We start from the raw sequence: 24,870 nt of genomic DNA on the forward strand, positions 1-24,870 counted from the left end.
AAGAGAAGATATTTTGAAGAATGTCAGTAATCAAACAGTTGATGGACCCTATTGACTTCCATAGTATGTTTTTCCTCCATACGAATGCCCATATTCTTCAAAATATCTTTTTTTGTGTTCAGCAGCAGAAAGAAATTCATGTTTGAAACAACTTGAGGGTGAGTACATGATGACGGAATTGAATTTTTTGGGTGAATTATCCCTTTAAATTCAGTGAATCTTCAATGTGAATACTTACTAATGGAAGTATAAGGGCCTAATATTCTTTGCTATGATGTAAAAAGTGGTGAAAATGTTAATGTAATATGCAAGTTATTATTATATGACTTTTTTCTTCTTTTCTTTTTTTACATAGGCTATATATTCCAAATTATTTGCTGATGCCTCTATCTACCTGACAAATATCACTGTAATGTGCATTATATAAAATATATCTTCGAATAGGCTGACTTTAACTTCTGGGCTATGACACCAAATTAGCAAATGTATCACTTAATAACACATTGGCTGATGCATTATCATTTCATATGCTACACTTATATAAAATAACGTAAGTGGCCGAAGTAAATTATGCGCATGTTCGTGTGTGACATCTTCTCCCATTTTACCTATAGACGAAAGCTGGATTCAGCCTCTTTTATGCATAATAACCCGCAGATATGGCGATAATGATGAGCATATCCGATGACTGCTGTGGATTAGACTGCTATTTTACAGAGACTAAGCAGCGAATTTTTTAACCAAGATTTGTTTCAATTTATATTTAGTTAAATTGTTTTTTAACTTGTTTATATAGCATAAAATGGTAAATCGTGTCAGTTTCTGTGACTGGTTGCAGTGCGTTGCCACTGATAGGCCTATTTTGTAAAGTACGCTAAACACCATAGCGTCATCTGGTGCACAACATTATAATAGACTGTTTGTTCTGCGTTTATTTAACGCTCATTGTCTTAAAGCCTCGTTTAATCCAAATGAATGTTTTTATTCTCATAGTTTTATAGGCCTATTTTATCGAGACAAACTGTCAGTATGATTTATGTTATTCATTTATGTATTCATCTGTCTTTATATTTGTAATCTAGCACAACTTTAGCAACTATGGTCTGATGAGCTGCTCCTTTAAGGAACAATACAAGGAACTGGTTTCATTGTTTTCTGTATATGAAAACATGTATTTCCTCTAACACAAAGTGAAGACCCAGTGGAGAAGATGGGTAGGATTTTCCAAGTTTGCTGTAATTTTATCATTGATACATATTGCATTTCGTTACATATAATATAATAATATGTGTATCCCCCCCCCCCAACACACACTTGAGTAGCTACAATTTGACAGTTTTATATTGAAATGTAGGCTACCACTTTTAAACCTACAACAGGTCCGTCCCTATACTTAAATAGTGACATTTAGTTGATCATTGGGATGAATAATGTTAGACCGAGCCTATCCTTATTGATATTGGCATAATATTATTATAACACTAATAATGGTCCATAATGTTCATGGTCATTTGGTAACTTTAAGTATTCATTTATTTACTTAAATAACTTTTATATAAAAAAGTAACCGTTATAGCCTAGGCTATATGATATGTGCAATAGCCTTATCCACCTAATACAGTCCTAATCCACCTTCTTTGTTTCTATTCATTTTTGTTCAAACGTGAATTGGAAGTCACTTTGCGATGGAGAAACACGCACTTCTCCATACCCTTTACTTCTCTGAAATACACTGTAGCAGCACAGACACATACACACACACACACACACACACGCACGCACAAGCAGCTCCCCATCTTGCTTTTAACCAATCATTGTTCTTCTTACTCTCGCTCAAGCCACTGTCTAGCCAATCGCCGTCTTCGTTCTTTGTGAGGCAGCAGTGGCGGTAATGTTATGGAGTTTTCTTCCCTGCTCATCAGTGGCACATAGGAAACCCCAGGCCTACTGGAAGCGCTAAATTTACCGACAATAAAACATCAGCATTCAAGTGGTGGTGGTAACTAATATCCGTTTAGTCCTGCATGAGAGCCAAAGAGAGCATCGAAACATGGTGGTTCTCAAAATTAGAGACCAGGTGAGTGATGTGTGAAACAGCTAGCCGAGTTAGGCTAATAAGTGCTAACACGCTAGTGAACTACTCAGAAACCTTACAGACGATTAGACTGTACAAAGTCATTTAACTAAAACCGAGAATGGGAATGAAGACGTGATACACAGTGCTATAAGCGAATAAGCAGGAAACGTAGTATTTAGGTATTTGTCATCCCGTACAGTAGGAATGTGGCTAATAGTTGCTAAGCTAAATGTCCGCGAGCCACGATATTAGTGTATCGGATCATGACTGATGAAGTGTACACTTTGTGTCTTCAATAATCTACTAAATGTAATTCATAAATCGCTCTTCGGTTTAATAGTTATCTTAAGGCTCAGTCAACAGTTGGTCTCATGAGGGTAGAGGGTTGACATCTCGTTGTACTACTGCTGGCTATGAAAATGCACAGCTATCAGAGATTATATATTGGTTTGACTATGTAGCTTTATTTATAGGGTTGATAATAAATTGAAGGTAATTTAAAGATTGATAACTTTAACGTCATTCTGCGTTGGCTTACAACTTTACAGGGTGCACGACAGGTGTATGGTCCCCTATCAATGATGTACTAATCCAGTCATGCCAAAAATAATTCAAATGTGGGGATTTAGGTTTTGCAGTTGATGTTTTACACTTAATATGTTACGTGAACTTTATTGGCTTTTTAATATGAGAGGTGACTAGCATAAGCACATTCAAGATGTTGAATATTTTGGCCGTTTTGACCTTTGTACTGATGAGACTGCCAAAGAGGCTTTATTTAATTACTGACGTCATAGATTTCACCTGTCACATTACTTTGTCATGCAGGATATCTATCTATTTTTACATTATTACGTTACACTTTTGTTGTTTTGACCATTTAGTGATTTCACATTAATGTAATTCCTGGTTTTCTTTGGAATAGGCTAACGCAATCATTATGTACTCGATGGATGCTTAGCAGTGCTCGACATTAAAGATTTTTACTACCGGCCCAATGGTTTTGATTTTCAGTTGTCGTGTCACAAAAGATTGTTACAACACCAGCATGTTGATTCCAGGGAAATTTCACAATTTTGATACCACAGCAAAAACTACTAGCCTTACGTAATGTTATAAAGTTCAAACATTAGGTACAGCAGATTCGATTTCTTTCTCCACTGTTTATGTTCACTTATAACATAGCCAACTGTTTACAAAGATACTCGCCAAGACTTGCATTTTGAATATTTTATGTGTATTTGTCTGTTCAAGACACAAAAGAGAACCCATTTTGTGTACCAAATTGAGTTCTCCTTAGCACCTGAATGGATTGAAATCGATTGAACGTTTAAATTGGCGAGACCAATTTGCACATTAGGGCTGCAACAAACGATTATTTTGATAATCGATTAATCTAACGATTATTAGAACGATTAATCGACTAATCATCGATTATTTCACCGACTAATCAGTAAGTTTGGAACGATTATTCAGCCTTTTCAATTAGTTAAAACACTGAGTTATACATATTCTAACTATAATATAAAAAAAGAAAATCACTTCAGCTTTTGAAATGGTTGTTTTAATGAACTTTGAGCCAACTAAACAGGTCATTCTCTTTAAGTTTTCAGATTTCTGTCCAACTCAAATCACACACAAATGCAAAAAGCATTGGTTAAATATTCGGTTCTCTTTCAATAGAAAAAAATTAACAGCAGCATTACAGACAAACTTAAACTGCAAACAATTATTATAAGAACACAATTTAAAAAAAATTGACAGCTGAGCTGACAGAGACATTCTCATTCACCTTTTAATTTACAGTATAAAAAAAATAACTGACATGATATTCTTCATAACATCTCTTTTTGTAAGTCTTCATGAATATGGAACAAAATACAGGCAAGTGATAAGACTGTAATAACTAACTTAATAGTTACAATAACGTTAATAAAAACAGCCCTGACACCTAAGCTCGATCAAGCTTTATTCTATGCAAAAATAATCATCACATTACTGTAATTATATTATTATTATTGTTAATATTATTGCTATTATTAGTAGTATTGCATTCTCTAAAAAGAGATTTACTGCTAGTTATTTACGTCAGCTCCAGCTGGGGAACATTCACCTCTCGCCGGGTTTTTCCTCTTTAAGTGTTTTAACATGCATGTTGTGCTCCCGTGAAAAGCAAGTTTCGCCTTGCATGTATTGCACACGACAGCATTCTTGATTTGAAGTTTTGTGAAACTTTCACACACCTTGCTAGTTCGGATTCGTTTGCACTCCGTCATAACTCGCGCTGTTTTCTTCTACCGCAATAGCATTGTAACGGCTGCATTACACTCTAGCGCTACAGCACCGTAGCGGTCAAATCGCGATATTGCAGGCCCTTACATTAGGTCACGTGGGATCAAACGACTACTCGACAACAAAGATATTTGTCGACAATTTTTTATTGTCGACGTTGTCGACAATGTCGACTAATCGTTTCAACCCTATTGCACATGAATATAATAAACTTCCAATTCCCTCGGCTGGCCATCAGACGTTTCTTATTGTTGAGCCCTGCTTCTGCACTTACAGTGTATTCCAGGTGTTCTCTGGGAGTCGAACCAATGACCTCGGCATTACTAGTTCCATGTTCTCCCTGTCGAGCTCCAGGAACAGGAGATTTCAGTATTGGGTTGTTAGTGTTTGTACATGTGCATATGTGTTTCTCTGGTTAGAGAGAGGATGTGGAGATAGCGAAGAGCTCATCTCCATGGTGATGGCATTAACTAGAGGAGCTTGTTAAAGGAGACAGAACACGATCGCAGTGCTTGAATAGAAGTTTAAAACCCTGTATGCATCCAGTAGAGCACAGGCCACATGTGACAAATAGAGCCTTGTCTCAGCTTAGAGCCACTAAAGGAGGCTTTTCAAACGAAGCTTTCTTCAAGCACAAGTGCTTTCTTGTTATGTTCTCACGACTCTCAGTGTGAGCCTGTCCTTCCACTGACAACCTGAACTGAGACTGACTAGATGAGCCAGTGAAGATCTGGGTGAACTCTACATATTGTGTTGATTTTTGTGCTACATATTGTCTTGATTGAGACGTAAATGTGTCAAACAAAGAGATCTTTCGTATATTATCTAATATGACCTCAGATTTACGAAACTTCTCAACCTGTATGTTGCTCATAAAAAGAACATGTTAATGTTCATTTAAATGCTTTTGCTGATGTTGTTATCCTCAAAAGTAGTGCATGATGTGAAACCTGATGCAAATTAACACTGATTTTTCTGCGTCTCATTTCACAACTCTCAAGAATGTGTGACTGAACACTTCCTGTAACTCTGGCATAGTGCACATACTTCCCATGAGTCACACTGCGTGCTCTGCAGGAGATGCGGAAGACACGTGCATTGTTCTAAACCCCTCTTTTTCTTTTTTTTTTGAAAGTGATGATAGAGATAAAGTATGGAATACTTATGGCCACGTACACACTGCAGCTAAATTCAGTGCTGCGGTGGGCAAGTAATGTAATCAGTTTGCGGCTTAACACCGGTAACACAGTATCGCAGGAAGCCTAATGTGCATCAGAGATGTTTCTCTCTTAATGTGCTGTGAAAGTGGTGTCTCATTCGTGTTGCCAGATCTTACTTAGAAAACAGAGAACAAGAAGAAGCCCATAAAAAAACGAAATAAACCGAAATGCTTTATGCTGAAAATAATACCAAATTAAAGCTGCAAGCAGCATTTATCAGGGTTCAAGCAGTTAAGGCATTTAAGGCCCTAAAGCACAAAAGCATCGAAAGTTATTAAGTTTTATTTAGCAAGCATGTAACCACTGACATAATAGATGGAAAAGACCATTTACAGCCAATACAGGCAATGTACCATAGGAAATACATGGTTTTAAAGCTGTTTAACATTTATAGCGCCACCTATGGTCCGATCTCCATAAAATTTTGCATGCTTGTTAATGATGTTATGTTACATATGCTCACCAATTTTTGTGAAGTTCTAAGTTTTCATTTAGGATTTATAGGCTTTTTAGTGTATTTTGTCACGCCCCTTTTCTAAATGACCCTGTTACAGCCACCCAAATGCCAAAGTTCAACTTTTTTTGATAATTATTGATCTAGAGAGTCCAGAGAATTGTCCTAGACTGGTTTGGTTCCGATCGGGCGAAAAACCAGGGACTAGTTTGCAAAAGTAGGTTTTGGACAAAATTCGACATAGCAGAAAATTTTCCCTGACTACATCCAAATCGGAGATAGCCATTTTGTCCGGCTTGAGCCACGGATTCAACGATATAAGACACTTGATCCTGGAACAAACGGTCTAAGAGTTATGAGCAATTTTGAACTTTTGGTTGCTGTAGCGCCACCTATGGGCCATTCGGGGTCATACTCTGATAGGTTGTCCCCAAATTGAGGCCTACCATCTGGCCAGGTTTCAAGTTTCTAGGCCTTACGGTTTGGCCTGCACGATCAGGGTTCTAAATTAACTTTTTTGATCACCAGACAATGTGGCTGGTAACTTTCTAAAGTTACCAGCCAATCAGAATATCCACTAGCCAAATTTTTTTTTCGGTGAAAATAAGAGAAATTATGAGTATATAATGCCACTGAATGCATTTGATTATTTTATTAGAATTGCTGGCATAAAAAACACAAAGTACAATACAACAAAAAATATACACAGAAAGTGCAAACATTTAATTTCAAGTTTGGGATCTATCTATTTATCATTTGAATCGCATGTCTTCAGAGCTCTTCTTCTTCAATACGACCTGTCTTGGCAGTTTTAATCCTTAGGCTCCCCTGATGACTTCGGGAACTCTCATGGTCCTTTACTGCCTCTACTTTAAAATTATTAGATCCTACTACGAAATTGTTTTTTTTTTTTTTTTTTTTTTTTTGCGTACATGCGGCAATTCTGACAATACATGACAACATTATTGTGATCAAACACTAGCCATTCACGACCCGTCAGCCATTTGGCATTAAATTTTCTTTTCTTAGAAAATTTCTTTTCTTTTCTTTGGCATTAAATTTTCTTTTCTCTGTCGATACCCTCCTCATCCCCTGCCTCGTTCCTCTTCTCGCCCCCAGAAGTCTGTCCCAACCACCGCCGCATTTCGTTTAATATTAACCTACTTTACTAGCCAACTCCGTTCGTCTTATTTCTTGTGTTTTCTGTGTCCGTTCGTTTCCATGGTTTCTCGCGCTGGATTCACTGCAAACTGCGCGTAGCCAATGGGCGTATGAAACTTCATCACGTAGGGCACAGTGTTCATGGGAAATGTAGGAAGTACTGCCAGGGGGATAAATGACCGAGAACAGAGCGGAACAGAGCCTTATGTATCATGCATGTAATGCCTCATGCATCACCGGCCAAACTGGCTAGTAAGTTTTTATTAACACCCGCCAAAATGAATTTTAACCTGCATTTGGCGGGTTGGCGGGTGTTAATTTAGAACCCTGTGCACGATGCGTTTTACAAATCCTTACAATTACAATAGGGTTTCAGCATTTCATGCTTGAACCCCTAAATATCATGACACACACCTGCTCACTTTAAGAACTCCATAAACTTGATCGCTCTATGAGCCAAGCATAAACAACAAGCCCAAAAACGCGTATAGCCTAATAAGTGGACATGGCTAAGTCAACGCTGCGAGAGCGTTCTCTGTGAAGCAGCCTTCACAAACACTACGCCTCCATCGACTGTGCTAGTGTGCTTTAGTGAAAATTGTTAAACGTACGTTTTTTGTCACTGTAATATTACTTTGGTCAGAATAGCAGATGCTAAACAGGTGAGGCGCTAAATACGGTGTCAATCATCGCAGTTTCATGAGCGAGTCGCGTTCCATACGTACTCAGAACGATAATTTAGGGGTCTCACTCCCGCAGTTAACGGTCCCGAAACTTTATGTTGCATATGTGGCAAAGCTGGAGCTGGAGATGGAAATGAGTCTCTGCAGAGGAGAACTGGTGTCAGCACTCAAGTTTCACTGTGTATTTTGCTCCTCCTATCACTGCCAATTTTTGGGGATTTGTTTGTTTGTTAAAGCTGGCTAAATATTTATTGATAAACACAAAATTAGCCATCGTTGTGCTTGATAAACCAGTAGCACAAGCTTCGCTGCTGGGAGGAACAGTGGTGTCCAACATCAACAGTCATGCTGATTTGGAGCAGATTTGCCTTGTCTGCACCATCTGCTCTCTCCAGTCTAGTGGAGAACCATCATATTTTGCATCCATCTTTCAATTAATGAACATTTTTGAATTATCATTTTGAGGTTTCTCGCTGGTTGGGATTCACTGCCGGTGTTTAATCCCATTTAACTAATATTATAGTCGTCCGCCACTTCCACCCAATAGGTGGATGTTTGACTGCTTAATCTTGAAAAATTAAAAATTAAGATTCTTCAAACTGTTTCATCCTTGTTAAAATGTACCACATTTCTTGGAATAAGGATCTGATCGTGGTTTTGATTAACCTTCAAGTTGATTTTGGTTCAGTTTGTGGAGGTGTGGATTTTAAATATTGTATGTGTGATGGCAGTTTTTGAAGTTATTAATGTAATTATAATTTTTAGATGCTGACTGTTTGTTATTGACACCTAATACAGCAGAGCTACTCTCAAGTCATGATTAAAAAGTAGTACAATTAATTACATTTCTTGTTTTCAATGTGTCGCTCTGGTGGTTCTGGCAGAGATGTGTCGCTGATTTTTGTCAACCAAATTTACATTTATTATTAGAGATGCAGCGATATGAAAGTTTTGCCCGATACCAATAGTTCTGTATATTTGAAAGCTGATGACTGATAAATTGGCCGATAAATCTAAATCCAAATCCAAATTTTTATATAATTTTGAGATCCTGATTACAAAAACAAAAGCGACTCATAAAATAACAACACTAATCGTAATATACAATGCCAGGTTTATTAGGCAACGAGATTAGGAGGGATTGAGGCAAGCTAGAGAAGAGGAGAAATGCAGAGGTAACGACAACATTGTTGGGTACTGCAATTCTTTGTTATAATGAAATTACAAAGTATCTACAAATTCTTCTTTCCAAACTACTTAAAATCATATTCAATCAAATAGTATACAATTTAAAAATATATATTTTAGATATTTATTATAGTGGCATAGTTAAGTCTGCATGGGGACAAGCTCCAAATTGTGAAATTCTATGAGGAAATATTAATTAGAGACAACGTTTAACGCTATTATAATCTATCCTTTAAAGCTTGAATGTTTGTCAACTAGAATGAAAGCATGTTTTCTTTAAAATCATTGTAAGGGAAAGAAAATTGACTGATTGAAGAATCAACCATTAGTGTCAATTTGCACTGCAGCTCAAAAAGACGAGGCGAGGAGGCAGAGGCTGGTTTTATTTAGAATCATTCTGGCCCTTGAGGATGCACTTACATAAGCAATACACATGCAGTCTCATGACAACATTGCTTTCGGAAGTCTTTGGGGGAGAGATGCAACCATGTTTATTCAGTTTTTGCAAACACAAACCCAGACTCTGCATTTAAGTTCACCCCTCAGGACATAAGCAAAATGTCACGATTCAGACTTGGCCATGTTTCTCACTGTCAGTTGTCTAACTTGATGCTTCTCTGTCTGTCTTTCAGCCTGCCCTGCTAAAAGCTATTTTCAATGTTGATCCAGATGAAGTACGCTCTCTCATTTTCAAAAAAGAGGATGTGAATGTACAAGTAAGATTTTAACCTGTTAAAAAATAAAAATGCATGACCAGATCAGCCCGATCTCATCCCAAGGCGTCATATACTGCCGCTCTTGACATTTCGTCTACATCGAACGCACATGGCACCCTTTAGCGTCAATATGAGACGCAGATAGATATGGGCCAGAAGGTCTAACCCTAACCTTACCCCAGACCTAAACCTACCCACAACCGAACAAAGCTCTGTGCGTGTCATATTGACGCTAAAGGGTGCCATGTGCGTTCGATGTAGACGAAATGTCAAAAGCGTCAGTATATGACGCCCTAGGATGAGAATGCGTTTACCAGATTGCTTAATTGAACCACCACGTTTTTTGAATTGACTCAACTGTGATTAAGAACTCTCTTTATTTCTTTCAGGACAATGAGAAAAGGACACCACTGCACGCAGCTGCTTACCTAGGAGATGCTGAAATTATAGAGCTCTTAATTTTATCAGGTAAATGCACCTGAAATATTCATCATGATGAAATACATTTCCTGAAGCTTCTAGTATCTTCTCCCTTTGATTCCAGGCGTCTTCAGATCAGATGTGGCTTTGATGTATTGTTATACTGTTATTCATGAATCTCTTGATGTTTCAATGTTTTTTGTGATGTAGGGGCGAGGGTGAATGCCAAAGACAACAAATGGCTGACTCCTCTTCACCGCGCAGTGGCATCCTGCAGTGAGGTACTGCAAGCACAGAGCCGTTCGACAACCTACACATGTAGACTCGTGCTTGGAGCCTGTAGAATTTGCCTAAACTCTACTTCCTGAAGAGTAGGATTGTCACAATACCAAAATATCAGTAGTGCATACCAGGGTTATTATAGTTAACTGAAACTAAAACTGTATTGAAAAACATTTTTGTTGTTTAAATAAAATAAACGCTAAGAGAAATGAAAATATTACAAAACTTATGTTATTTCAGCTTTTTTCATTTTGTTTAACTTGATGTACTGAAATAATTAAAGGTGAAGTTGAAAAAAGAAAATTATAGACATAAAAAAAAAAACGCAACAAAATTACTAAACCTTTAAAATTAAAACAGAAAATAAATATAAAAAATTTCAAAATATTAATAAAAACTATAATGGTATACTAAAATAACACTGGTTAATACCAAAATTCTGATATAAATTTTGGCATCACAGCAAAAACTGATTTTGAAACTATTCTAAACTATTTTGAAACTAACAAAAAAAAAAGTTAAATTAAAAACAATAAAAAATAGACTACATTTGATTAATTAAATAATTGAATCTAGTAATTATCAAAGTAAATGGTTATAAAATGAGAGAAATTACAATTATAAATAAATAAATAAAAACAATAGAACAAAGATATGTCCTAAACACTGCTGTAAGATATCTGAAACTACAAGCACTAAATTTTGAAGAATATACAAAACAATTAATTTTGACACACGTCCAGTCTTCGTTTTTTGCCTATAAAGCCCATTCTTTATTTTTGCTCTCGACATTTTGCAGTACAAAAATACCAGTATTTTTGACTTGAGCTCATGCGAGTAAATTGACTAATTGTTACTTGACAAAATAAGGCAAAAACAAAAAGAAAAGTAATGTTTCAGATTATTGATCTTCCTCTTCATGTAACCTTGCAGGAGGCAGTGCAGGTTTTGTTGAAGCACTCTGCTGATGTAAACGCTCGAGATAAGAACTGGCAGACCCCTCTACATGTGGCCGCTGCTAACAAAGCGGTTCGCTGCGCTGAGGCGTTGGTGCCGCTGCTTAGCAATGTTAATGTATCCGATCGGGCTGGACGAACCGCTCTGCACCACGCTGCCTTCAGTGGCCACCTGGAGGTCAGTGAAGAAGCATTTATATATGTGTGGGTTTGCTGAAATTATGGTTCAGAATTCATTAAGAGCTTGAGGTACAATTGAGAAATGAATATTTTAACAGTATATAAATTGAGGGTTTTTTTTGCACTGCAGATGTATTGTTTAATTAATGTCCTCCCTGTGTAAAGTATGCATGTTTTTCTTTTTTCAGATGGTGCGGTTACTGCTATCCAGGGGAGCTAATATAAATGCGTTTGATAAGAAGGACAGAAGGGCGATCCACTGGGCAGCATACATGGGTGAGACAGAGCTATGTTTGTTTTCCAGTCCTTTTCACAACCATATCTATAAATTCAAAACCCATTCAAATCCTCAACTATTCATTTTTTCTGTATCTCAGGTCACATGGAGGTGGTGAAACTGCTGGTGTCGCACGGCGCTGAGGTGACGTGTAAGGATAAGAAAGCTTACACACCCCTTCACGCTGCGGCGTCCAGCGGGATGATCAGTGTAGTGAAATATCTGCTGGATTTGGGAGTGGATGTGAGTGCTAACCTTTCACAAAAATCATATTGTCTTAAAATAAATGTTTACTATGGATAATATTGAATATACAGAAAATTTCAACTATTTAGTTTAATTATAGAAAAATTAAACATGCTGCAATTAAATGTAATATTTTAAAATGTATAATTTTACATATTCACTTAATTTAAATAAATATAAATAAAAAATAAACTATAAAGAATAAATCTGTCAAATAAAAGTATTTATACTTTAAATATCAGCTTTTTGATTCTGTGATCCTAGTATTTTTCACAAATAAAGAAATTATAAAAAAAAGGAAGTAAAAGGTAGTAAATACTAGAGATGTACCAATTGCAATTTTCTTCAATTTTTCTTTTGCTGATTGCAATTTTTCATTGACAGTATATGCAAACAAAAATCTACGTTTCTTCAATGCAAAATGTAATTTTTTTAAATAAAGTAAAATAAAAACAATAAGAACAAATAAACAAATTCCATATGTAAAATACATTTGCATATTCCTGCCTCCAGAGCAAGATATCAAAGAATACATCATCACACTACTGCCATTCAGTCAGTGACTTAAATTAATTTCTGCAAATCAGTTCTTTTTCAGTGTCTTTTTTTTATTATTTTGAAAGTGCGCAATTTTATTTTACATTGGTCCAGTCAAAAGTGGCAGGTAGTTTGATTGACAAGAACATAATAAAATGCACAATGGGATTTGCCAAAATGCATGAAAATGCACAGGCATTTGTAGTCTTGGGACAGGGTGATTTGGTCCAAGTATGTTTCAGGGGGCATTATGCAAATGTTTTCATGCAGAGACCCACTTTAAAAGAAAGTAGCCTACTGTGCATTTGAAAAAAAGCATGTATAGCTAATTGGGTTACACCACAATGCTTAAATTGGTTGCACACCTGTGTTCAGGTTCATTCAGTAGCACATTCTATTAGACACGTTTGTAATTAAATTCTTCTGAAAGCCTGCGCAATTTCAAGTAGGGCTGTTAAGAGGCATCTGCGTAATCGTTGCAATGATTTGTCAATGCGTCTCACTTTGTTAAAAACAAGACTCCTTTACTCACAGAGACAGAGAAATGATTTGCACCCACGGCAGCTTCAGTGGATCTTCAGATGCAGCTCAAGCATACTCTACACTTGGTTACGAAACATTTCGAATATATAGTCATTTCAAAATAGCTGATAGATGAACTCATGCCTTGATTGGTGTTATGGACTTGGGCATCTTTAGTTAGGATACAGTTTTGACTTCATCTATTCATTCATACAGATACGTATTCAAGAAGCTACTTTAATCTGCTGAATGAACAAAATATTTCAAGTATTACAAACAGTGACTGAATGCAGCCATCATAGACAGTCATCGTCATTTGTATTACTGATAGATGTCTTCATTCTTGGCACTTTCTTATGAGAATTTTTGAATAAAACATTGAAAATTGAATGTCAGTTTACAAGTTACGGTTATTATTTTAATCGATTAATCAGAATTTTTTTTATGTATTTATTAACAGTAAAAATAATCGACAGATCACAGCCCTAGTGTGAATGTTGTGTACCTGATCATTTAAACTGTGGACATGCTTGCAGATGAATGAGCCAAACGCATATGGGAACACTCCGCTGCATGTGGCATGCTACAACGGTCAGGATGTGGTGGTGAACGAGCTGATCGAGTGTGGCGCGAATGTGAACCAGGTTAATGAGAAGGGCTTCGCACCACTGCACTTCACCGCAGCCTCGCGGCACGGAGCGCTCTGCCTTGAGCTGCTTGTTGGCAATGGAGCCGATGTCAATATCAAGGTAGAGCCTCTATTAGGGCTTCACATGTATGACAAAAAATTGATTAGATTAATAGAGCTGCAGAAAAAGCAGGTTTGACTGGTTATTTATCATTGTTTTCTCTTTGTATAGAGTAAGGACGGTAAGACCCCTCTACATATGACCGCAATCCACGGGAGGTTCTCAAGATCTCAGGCGATTATTCAGAATGGTGAGTCTTCATTTTTCTGTTTTCCATTATTGAAACCTGCAGTATCTGACTGCGTCCAATTTGTCTGTTTCGTTTATGTGTAGGTGCTGAGATAGACTGTGAAGATAAGAACGGGAACACTCCTCTGCACATCGCAGCTCGATACGGACACGAGCTTCTCATCAACACACTGATCACTAATGGAGCTGATACAGCCAAGTATGAATTCCCCATGCACTTGTTAATTACTGAACATAACAGCTTTGTTACATTTGTGCACTAACTGTTGACATAGATGTAGGCAGAAATTCATTATATCTTCTTTGGAAATCCCAAGAATGTTGTAATTGATCCCACATGCATACACAGTGAGATGCTCCTGGCTTTCTGATTGTAACATTGGCTCTTTTTGGTTTAGGAGGGGAGTTCATGGCATGTTTCCACTGCATTTGGCTGCTCTCAGCGGCTTCTCTGACTGCTGCCGTAAGCTGCTGTCATCTGGTAAGACGCTTTCTGTGCATGGATTACAATATTTGTTGTTTTTTAATAGTCTGCTCTTTTCAATATAAAGATGAACTGAATGGGTCTCTGTCTTCCAGGCTTTGATATAGACACCCCCGATGACTTTGGAAGGACCTGTTTACATGCTGCTGCTGCTGGCGGGTGAGTTTCTTTTTGATTTTATGGCCAACTACATTATGCAGTGTTTTTCTTGGTCCAAATCTTTTTATTTAGAATTTATTCAGAAAAAGTAAAAAATGTATATATATTTATTGATTTCTGAATTAAATGTAGTAATTTTTTTAAGGTAAGGGTGATCCGATCAGGGGTTTTGGGGCCGATTACCAAAATAAATAATACTACATGATAAATAAAATGCTTCAAATAAACCCACTGGTGTAGTTAGCTATTGTTAACAAGAATGTATTTCAGTATATAAAAAAATTATGACATGAGAAAGTATCATTAATTGAACCCTAACCCACCGATCAAATTATATAAAGCTTTTATCGGCCGATAACGATCTGCCCGATCAACCCAAGCATCCTTATTTTCTTAAGGCGTAAATATCAGGGGTATACAAATATCCTGATATCATAAGTAAAATAAACTAAAACACTTTAAAAGAATTCAAATTTTGAAAAGAAACTTAGTTTGGCATAATTTTTTTTATTAGTTACTTAGAAAAAAATATTTATAATACAAAGTAAGTTTAACAAAATTGCTTCGTAGTTTATTAATATTTTAAAAACTTTGTCATGTGGTGCAACCAACATGGAGAAAAACTTAAATCATAAAATTATATCATAAAGAGACTGTGTGCCAAGGTCAATAAGTTTCCTAAAATACCAGATAATTCGACCTTTTTATGGTAAAGCAAGGTTAGTTCAGGTTGTAAAATGCCATGTGGTGTGACTACCCCAAAAAAGTAATGGTATTTATAAAGTATATTAATAAATAAAACATTTTAAAAATATAAATAAAATACATGAATGATGGCTACACCACACATCATTACATTTAAAGTCATTAAATTGAAACTTTCTTGACATTTTAAACTGGACTAAATATTTCTTATTGTGATCACTTTTTGTTGTTGTGATTTAACCAACCTAGTGTAACCCATTTAATGTTTCATTCACGCAGTTTGAGCATGTATTACAGTATTTAATGAAACATGTTTTCCACTGCAGGAACCTTGAGTGTCTGAATCTTCTCCTCAACACGGGGGCAGATTTCAATAGGAAGGACAGTTTTGGAAGGTGTGTTTGCCTGTACACTACCAGTGTCATCCATTATGCTAATGGGTTTTTTTTTATATATATATATATATATATTTTTTGATTATGGGGCTTGAGAAAATATTCTCTTCTTTAGGACACCTTTGCACTACGCAGCTGCAAACTGCAACTACCAGTGCCTGTTTGCTTTGGTGGGTTCAGGAGCCAATGTCAATGAGCTGGACAAGAGGGGCTGCACCCCCCTCCACTACGCCGCTGCTTCTGATGCAGATGGAAAGTGAGTTACCATATGCACTGTGGTTGAGTTGGATGGGTAATTTCAAAGCTAATGAATTTACCAGTGCCTCTCATTCAATAGAATTGATCTCTCATTCACCTCTCATTCTAGGTGCCTGGAATATTTGCTGAGGAATGATGCTAACCCAGGGATCCGAGACAATCAGGGCTACAATGCAGTGCATTACGCCTCTGCTTATGGACACCGCCTGTGTCTGGAGCTGGTGAGACGACTTAAAATCACATGATAGGTCTATGCTTTTAATATTTTCAGCTTACTGTATTTCTGTCCTCTTTATTAGATTGCTAGTGAAACTCCTTTGGATGTGGTAAGTACTATGACACTCAACATTTAAGATCAACACCTTTAAGATCATCACTGCTCTTGAGTGATCAGACCTAATTAAATCTGTTGTCTTGTCTTGAAGTTAATGGAAACCTCAGGGACAGACATCCTAAATGACTCTGATGTACGTGCTCCTGTGAGCCCACTCCACCTGGCTGTGAGTACAACCTCCATCTGTTTGTTCAACAAATGTTGGGAAACATTTAAATTTTCTTGCCTCCTTGGCTGGGGTTCGTCTCAGATTATATGTAATGGTTGTCCTCAGGCATATCATGGACATCACCAGGCTCTTGAGGTATTGGTTCAGTCTCTGCTGGACCTGGATGTGAGAACAGCACAAGGGCACACGCCGCTGGACCTGGCTGCCTTCAAAGGCCATGTTGAATGTGTGGATGTGCTCATCAACCAGGGGGCTTCCATCCTGGTGAAAGACTACACGCTCAAACGCACCCCCATCCACGCCGCTGGTATGTTGTACAAAGACTAATTAGCATGATGTTCATTTATCCCCATAATTTGTGACTGTTTCAGAGTCCTGCACGGGTTCGGGTACCCGACAGGTGACGCAAATTTTGCTGAAACGGGTGAAAAATATTCAACTGTGTCGGATACGGGTGCGGGTCGGACAAGGGGGAAACACGGGTCTAAACACGGGTTTAAAACAGTCACGTGCAAACATAAAAATAAATGCATATGTTTAGGAACACATCTACAAAAAAATGCCTGTATTTCAAGTTGATAAAATAATTTAAAATCCATATCAGTTTATTTGTGCTTGTGCCCTCCCAGGAGTCTCTAGGCCTACTTTCACTTTTTTTTTTTTTTAAATCACAACCGCGCGTGCGATCTGCCTGCAGTTTTCGAGATGGATCCTGAGGAGTTGAAGAAAAGAATAGCTAGTGGTGTTTAAGTTGTTGACAATGCATCATCAAAAATCAAGTCCAGTGTGTGGGAGAAATTTGGAGTTATCTCAGATGAAAACAATATTGTGAAAGGCTTTGCTGCATGCAAAACCTGCCTTAAAGTTTTTGTGTTGGATAGCCGCAAATGTGGAACTTCATTGCTGAGGAAGCACGCAGATAACTGTGGTAACAAGCCAAGCAGTTCTATCGAACAGGATTTTTCAAAGGGGACAGAACTGAAGGTGCCTTGTAGAGAAGGAAACTATAACCAGGCTGTCTGTGAACTTTGTATGCAATGATATTAGACCCTTTGAGGCAGTACACAGTGAGGGATTTTTTGCATTAGCACAAGGGTTGATAGATGTTGGTGCTCGGGCTGGTCGTGTGGATGCTAAACAACTACTGCCTGACCCTACGATGGTTTCTCGTGGAGTTAACAAATATGCAGAGGAGATTTGCCAAAAACTAATCCCAGAACTTAAAATGATTACATATATGCTGAAATAATTTCAATTGTATTTTATTGCTTTTATATATTTTTTTACTATAAAATTACATTTACTCAATCACTAAAAATATTTGGAAAAAGAAAATGTTCAAATCCATTGACAAAGCTGTTTATAGATTCTTGACACAAGGCAGAGCTAACACTTGTTGTTAATCAGACACAAGGTCGATGTTGTCTGCAGATTTATCGATCTATCACTAACCTCAGAGGGATTTAAACTGTTGCTGTATATGTATGGACATAAACACTCATGACACGTGTATTTGTGCCTATTCTCTTGCCTTGCAGCCACAAATGGTCACTCTGAATGTCTCCGTTTGCTCATCGGAAATGCCGACCTGCAGAGTGCAGTGGACATCCAGGATGGGATTGGCCAGTAAGTACATGACACAAAAAACACTAATTTTCATGTTCTTCTTGTAGAAGTCAATGGAAATGACAGATATATTCATATACGTGATTCTCAGGACTCCTCTGATGCTGTCAGTTCTGGGCGGACACACAGACTGTGTTTACTCCCTTATTAATAAAGGAGCCAATGTTGATGCCAAAGACAAGTGGGGCCGCACTGCTCTGCACAGAGGGGTAAATCGCAACTCATTGCACTAGAAGTATTTCTACTGGCACTGGCTCTCACCTCTGCTAGTGCTTCCTGTCGTGGCTCATGGATGTGTGTGTTGTTCCAACCAGGCGGTGACGGGCCATGAGGAGTGTGTGGAGGCTCTGCTGCAGCACAGTGCCAGTTTCATGGTACGGGACTGTAGGGGGCGCTCTCCAGTGCACCTTGCGGCCGCCTGTGGCCATGTTGGGGTTCTGGGGGGCCTTCTGCATGCTGCCCAGTCAGTAGAGACCATTCCTGTCATCACTGACCACCAGGGCTACACGCCCCTTCACTGGGCCTGTTACAACGGTGAATAAACGCACTTGCCAGTCACAGATGGATACACCATACCTGTCTAAAGGCCTGCTCACACCAAGTCTGATGAAACTTAATGCAGGGTTCCCACAGTCAAGGAAATATCAGGGAATTTAAAAATGGGAATTTCCATCTGTTTGGAGGCTCAGGAAGCTGAATCCTCTTTTGAGCTACATTCAGATTTCAGGTTGTTAGCTATTTTTAGAGACTTTCATACATGGATAAGCATAATTATTGAAATCTCATTTTAAGGAAAACAACCTGGCATACAAAGGAAATCCTCTTTAGCAATCTCTATATATAATAATAATAATAATAAGTTCTAAAATATTATGTAGTAATCATAATCTTATAGGACAGGTCATGGAAAACCATTGGTCTAAATGTGTGGGAACCCTGTAAATGGCACTATGGCATCTATTTCTGTTTCTTTTTCTGCAAAATGTTTAAATCTGAATGAAAGCATGAAATGGTCTGAAACATACAGATTTCACTTGCATTAATCTGAAACAACCCATATTTTATATAGGGGAGTGAAGACAAATCTCAATAGTCTGATTTGTTGTGACTAGACCCCTAAAAGTTCTGTCTGTCATTATTCCTATTTGGACGGGACTAGATTTCTAAATGACATTTGAGTTACAATTCTTATCCCTCGACGCTTGTGATTTCCTTTACCGATTCGGACGGGACTGACATCTCCATGTTTATTACAGCGGTGGGAGTGTGTGTTTTCTAGATGGGGGTGTTACAGAAGGTCATGTGATGTGCGTGCATCACGTATGACACGTCTTTTAATTTATTATTTGTTCATATAATTTTAATTTATTATAAAAACCCTATTTAAGTCAACTTCGAGTTTTTAGCAGCGGCTGTTTATAACAAACTTGCTTAAGTGAGCAGAGAAATCTAGACAAGTATCTTACTCTTACCTGACACTGATATTAAAATGGGCAGTCTTCGCAGTTTCCACGATTTGGCTCTATTTATTGATAGTATGTGTTATTTTTTTCCTTCTGATACCATCCATATTTGAAATAAAAGCATGCCAAAGATTGGTGCAGAAATGGTAGCTCAGCAATCACAGACATTCACATTCCGACAGGATTAGATTTCTCAGAGGACCGTTGAGTTTGAGTAGGTAATTTTCCCTGGAATTGTGTGAGGAAAAACAATGACTTGGCAGATTGGGACGGGATTAAAATCACAAAGTACGTCTGTGAAACATGAATTTTTCTAACGTCCTCCTGGAAAACTTGTCCTGTCCAAATAGGGCTATTGAGGGATTTTTTTGATCAGGAGTCAGGAAGCTTGTTAGATAAACTGTTGTTACATCAGATTCTCTCTCTGCAGGTCATGACACTTGTGTTGAAGTGTTGCTGGAGCAGGAGTTATTTCATAAGACTGAAGGGAACACTTTTAGCCCCCTTCACTGCGCTGTGTAAGTGGATTTGGGTTGGTTTGGTGTGTGTGTGTAAGAAGGGCAAGAGTATTGAAGCTCTTTTTTTTATGACCTTCAGTATAAATGACAATGAAGGAGCAGCTGAGATGTTGATAGACACACTTAGTCCTGCCATCGTCAATTCAACTGATTCCAAAAACAGGTACCACTCATACTTCTCTTTATTCATTCTTAAATCAGATAAATATGGCCTATGCCATATAATTTTGTTAATTTGAATGAAGCTGAAATAAAATGGAAATATTAGATTACAATTTTTTTTATGGTAAATGATGATAAATAATGTAAATTTCTCATTATTTACCATCTTTTGTTGTGGTTGAGGTCCGGGCTGTAATTGTTGTTGTCTCTGTAACAGGACTCCTCTTCACGCTGCAGCATTCACAGATCACGTGGAGTGTCTGCAGCTCCTGCTGGGCCATAACGCACAGGTGAACTGTGTGGATGCTGGAGGCAAAACCCCACTCATGATGGCTGCTGAGAACGGCCAGACCAATGCAGTCGGTAGGAGTTTGACACTCGAATCTCATGTTTTTTTGTTTACAGTTAACTGAGTTTGTGTTTGGTTTTGATGTCTGTCTGTGTTTGGCAGAGGTGTTAGTGAGCAGTGCAAAAGCAGATCTCACGCTACAGGATGCCAACAAAAACACTGCTCTCCATCTGGCCTGCAGTAAGGTAAGAAACTCTCTGTTCTGTTATGTCTTCATTTCTGTAGGAGTTGTTTTTTGCATTCTGCATTGAGCTCAAGCAATGGGACATTGCATCTAGTATAGATTTGGTGATTCTCTCCTATCTGTTACTCACTATTGATTTTCATTTGCTCTCTATAGGGTCATGAAACCAGTGCCTTGTTGATCTTGGAGAAGATCACTGACAGAAACCTCATCAACTCCACCAACGCAGCTTTACAAACGTATGGTTAACACGTAGAAATGATGCACCGATGCACCGAAATATATTAACAGGGGATGGGTTTTTTCCGTATTTATAAATACCTTAAAAGTATGACCCACGTGAATTGCTTAAATCCAAGAAAAAGTTGTTGGTGTAGGAGGGGGTGGGGAGGTGGCTGGTTACTGTATGATGCCTGAAATCGCGAAATGGCCTTAAACGATTACTAAAACTGCTAAATGTTACTTTTTCTAATAATTTTATTTCATGCATGGATTTCTTCTCACAGCGCTGCACGAGCTTGTGGCGCCATCTGTGGGACACTATTAGCATGTTAAGCCAGGGTTCAAACTGCCAAATGCGAGTAAAAATTGCGTTAAAGTTGAAAAATTGATGCATCTCTTGATGTGCATACATTTTTGGTTCAAGATCTTGAATAGCCTTTATGCCAAGCTGCACTACTTCCTGAACTTCAGCCAGCTCATTTGTTTCCTGTCTGCCATTATTGGACAAACTGATTAATCCAGGTGTGCCTGACCTCAGTAACAATAATCAGACACACCTGGATTAATCAGTTTGTCCAATAATGGCAGACAGGAAACAAAGGAGCTGGCTGAAGTTCAGGAAGTAGTGCAGCTGGGCATAAGGCCTATTGACAATGCAAGAGTCCAGCACTCTGTAAAGTCTCCTCCAGCACATCCCAAAGACTCTCAGTGAATTAGAGGTCTGGACTGCCTATTCATGTGTGAAAAGGTTTCTTCATGCTCCCGCCCAATCATTCTTTCACAATTTGAGACATTGTCATTCTGGAATATGGCCATGATGTGTCTTCCTATATGGTTGTTTAAGAAATGAAAAGCTACACACTCCATCAATTAGGGTTAGAGGAATCATATATGCCAAACATATAACATGCTAGAAACATGATAATCACACCAATAATGATTAAGTATTTGCCTATTTAAATCCATTATTATTAATTATTATTATTATTATTATTTTTTCTTTTTTGGCTGGGGATTGTATATTGTATTATAATGTAATTTATTATTATTATGATTATCATAAATACTGAATTTGTTTTATTCAGTACAATACAGTACAATTGTATGTATTATTGCGATACTAAGATGATTCTTTAATAATTAAAAAAAATTCAGAATAGTAATTGCCGTTAGCTGATCACATGCCTGATTAAAGAATAAGCCTAATATTAAGTTCTCATTTTCCAGGCCCCTGCATGTTGCTGCCAGGAATGGCTTGACTGTGGTTGTCCAAGAACTACTAGCTAAGGGTGCTAGTGTGCTAGCTGTGGATGAAAATGGTAATTTATAACCTTATCCTAATCATGACTAGAGTTGTTAATGTGTGTTTAAAATAAATATTATGTTTAGAGTGCAAATGTTGGTGATCCTTTTACGTATATACATTGGAATCAGTACGTTTTTATTTATTTTAATACTTTTATTCAGAAAGGATGCATTAAATTGATCAGAAGTGACAAATATTTTGCATCAGATCAGCATATTAGAATGAGTTGTGAATATCATGTGACGCTGAAGACTGAAGTAATGATGCTGAAAATTCATGTGCTTTGCCATCACAGGAATAAATTATATTTTAAAACATTAAAACGTTTATTGTAAATTGTAATATTTGGCAGTATTACTGTTTTTATAGCATTTTTGTAAAAGCAGCCTTGTTGATCATAAGAAAATTTTCAAAAACATAAAATAATCTTACTGACCCTAAACGCGGTACTGTGTGTATATGTTTTTATATATTTCTTTGTATATGTACATTTCATAACCTTTTTTCCCCCCTTTTGTTAGTAAACAATAGAATTTTGGAAATCATGGAAATTAAAAAATCAAGAAATTATGGAATTTTGGTTGCAGGGTTTACAGATAAATAAAAAACATTGATCTCCTAATATTATTTTTATAATATAATATTTTTAGCATTTCATTCTTTATCTGTATGTTATATTGGAAAATAATTGTTTTATCATTAGTATCAGTCCAAATTTCTCCATTTTCGCATCCCTAATTTTCACATGGCAGTTTTGTTTACCATAATAGCATAATACCATTCTGAAGGCTCTTCTCTCATTTCTCTGAAAGGTTACACTCCCGCCCTGGCTTGTGCTCCTAACAAAGACGTGGCAGATTGCCTGGCGCTAATCCTGGCCACCATGATGCCAGTGTCTCCCGGCGGAGGTGCGGTGCCCAGCCTCACGTTCAGTGCCATCAATCACTACACCAGCCCCACTAAAAGCGTCACGTTCGACAGTCTGCCCATGCTCCGCTCCGAACACAGCTCCTATTGCAGTTTCAACAGCATCGGCCGCCACGACGGCTTCTACAAGGACGACGAGCTAAACGACTCTGACTCAGAGACTTACTGAGGTTGAGGAAAGGAGAGGCTCACATCTTGTCTTAATTTACCCAGCGGCCGGCCACTCCGCAGAGCCTTAACTCTCTACACACACACACACACACACACACACACACACACACACACACACACACACACAAGTACACGTGTATATGAGGCGCAGCAGGCTGGCGCTCCCAGCCCCTTTATCCATCAGCTCAACCTCTGCCAGCACATCTTGCCCTACACAAAAGTAATGGATAAGTGGGCGGACCTCCCGACATGGCAATAACGAGACAAGAATCAGCGGCCTGGGACCAATATTTGCACGGGCAGTTTGACACTGTCATAGTGCATCTGGGATTCGAGATTCGGCTCTTTTCAGATCGTGAGGGAAGATTTGAATCAATCCCTTACAAAAGACTGGAATATTTGTGATGCTTTCAACAGTTTCAAGTCAGTGTGCACTTCTGAATCGATCATTTACAACTTGGGTAAAGAAATGATTTATTTTTTAAAATACGATTTTAATACGTGTCAATTTCTCTGTCCCTCTGAGGGGAAAAAAATAATAATCGCAGAGTTTCAATAGTTTCAAAACCGCAAGGGCAAAATCAAGGACATCGACAGCATTGTAATGCTTCTGGCCACAAGCATGAGTGATGTTAAAAAGCTAGCTGTCTCCATCTTCAGTTTTAGGATAAATTATTCTTTTTATCTATGGTATTTATTTTTACTTTCCATATTTCATCATCATTTTGTGCCTTCATAAATTACTGTATGGAGGGAAGGGGCAGCTTGTGAGAACAAATCTACGATGCACAAGAAGTTCAACACTACGTCTGTGAAAAGCACTGAAAATGAAGAGGCAAACGGCTCCCAGCATGCTTTGCTCCAGGATGAGGAACACTGTGTAAACCAATGGTAGAACAGCATTTGATCTCTTTGTATGTTGATATATGAATATAAATATATATATTATATTTTTTCTGGCTCTTATTAACATGATGTTTTGGGCATGTATGCTCGCTTTGATTTAGCAAATGAAACCACTCGATCCTTCTTTGATGGCCTGTCAGAAAACCTGTGTTTGTCTCTTTTCAAGCTTTGATTTTGGAATGATTGAAACTGGAAATCTGTTTAAAACAGCTTCCCGGCTGAGAGGGGGCCAGCAGGTATCTGTTAGCTTTCCTGTCCTTTTTTTTTGTGGAAAAAGGAGAGTGATTGGTGCAGTCGATGGCCACCGCTGTCCCTCTACTCAGAACAAGAGATTCCTGTATATTTTATGGTTGTTTAAATAAATAAATGAGTTCAGTAATTTG

The 24,870-nt window shown here is 37.8% G+C and overlaps 1 protein-coding gene across 1 annotated transcript; it reads left to right on the plus strand.

Annotated features, from left to right (window-relative positions):
- Window positions 1-1,831: 1,831 nt before the first annotated feature.
- On the plus strand, window positions 1,832-24,870 carry LOC308686356 (serine/threonine-protein phosphatase 6 regulatory ankyrin repeat subunit A-like). The gene is made up of 28 exons (XM_081394763.1): window positions 1,832-2,077; window positions 9,708-9,791; window positions 10,181-10,259; window positions 10,422-10,492; window positions 11,427-11,627; window positions 11,818-11,905; window positions 12,007-12,149; window positions 13,748-13,960; window positions 14,072-14,150; window positions 14,234-14,348; window positions 14,548-14,630; window positions 14,729-14,792; window positions 15,824-15,892; window positions 16,008-16,148; window positions 16,260-16,371; window positions 16,450-16,476; window positions 16,576-16,650; window positions 16,759-16,960; window positions 18,192-18,279; window positions 18,371-18,488; window positions 18,594-18,813; window positions 20,173-20,260; window positions 20,340-20,423; window positions 20,640-20,785; window positions 20,874-20,956; window positions 21,112-21,194; window positions 22,405-22,496; window positions 23,296-24,870. Exons 1-28 carry the CDS (start codon window positions 2,051-2,053, stop codon window positions 23,577-23,579), a joined length of 3,159 nt encoding a protein of 1,052 aa, XP_081250889.1. The 5' UTR covers window positions 1,832-2,050; the 3' UTR covers window positions 23,580-24,870.

The sequence above is a fragment of the Scardinius erythrophthalmus genome (assembly GCF_964197995.2).
Source record: "Scardinius erythrophthalmus genome assembly, contig: HAP1_SCAFFOLD_199, whole genome shotgun sequence".
NCBI lineage: Eukaryota > Metazoa > Chordata > Actinopteri > Cypriniformes > Leuciscidae > Scardinius > Scardinius erythrophthalmus.

Bases quoted from the DNA above. Each gene is read 5' to 3' on its own strand.
- LOC308686356 (XM_081394763.1), top strand. From the start codon at position 2,051: ATGGTGGTTCTCAAAATTAGAGACCAG. The intron at 15,893-16,007 runs GTGTGTTTGCCT...TCTCTTCTTTAG, and splicing joins AGGAAGGACAGTTTTGGAAG to GACACCTTTGCACTACGCAG. The intron at 21,195-22,404 runs GTATGGTTAACA...CTCATTTTCCAG, and splicing joins ACCAACGCAGCTTTACAAAC to GCCCCTGCATGTTGCTGCCA.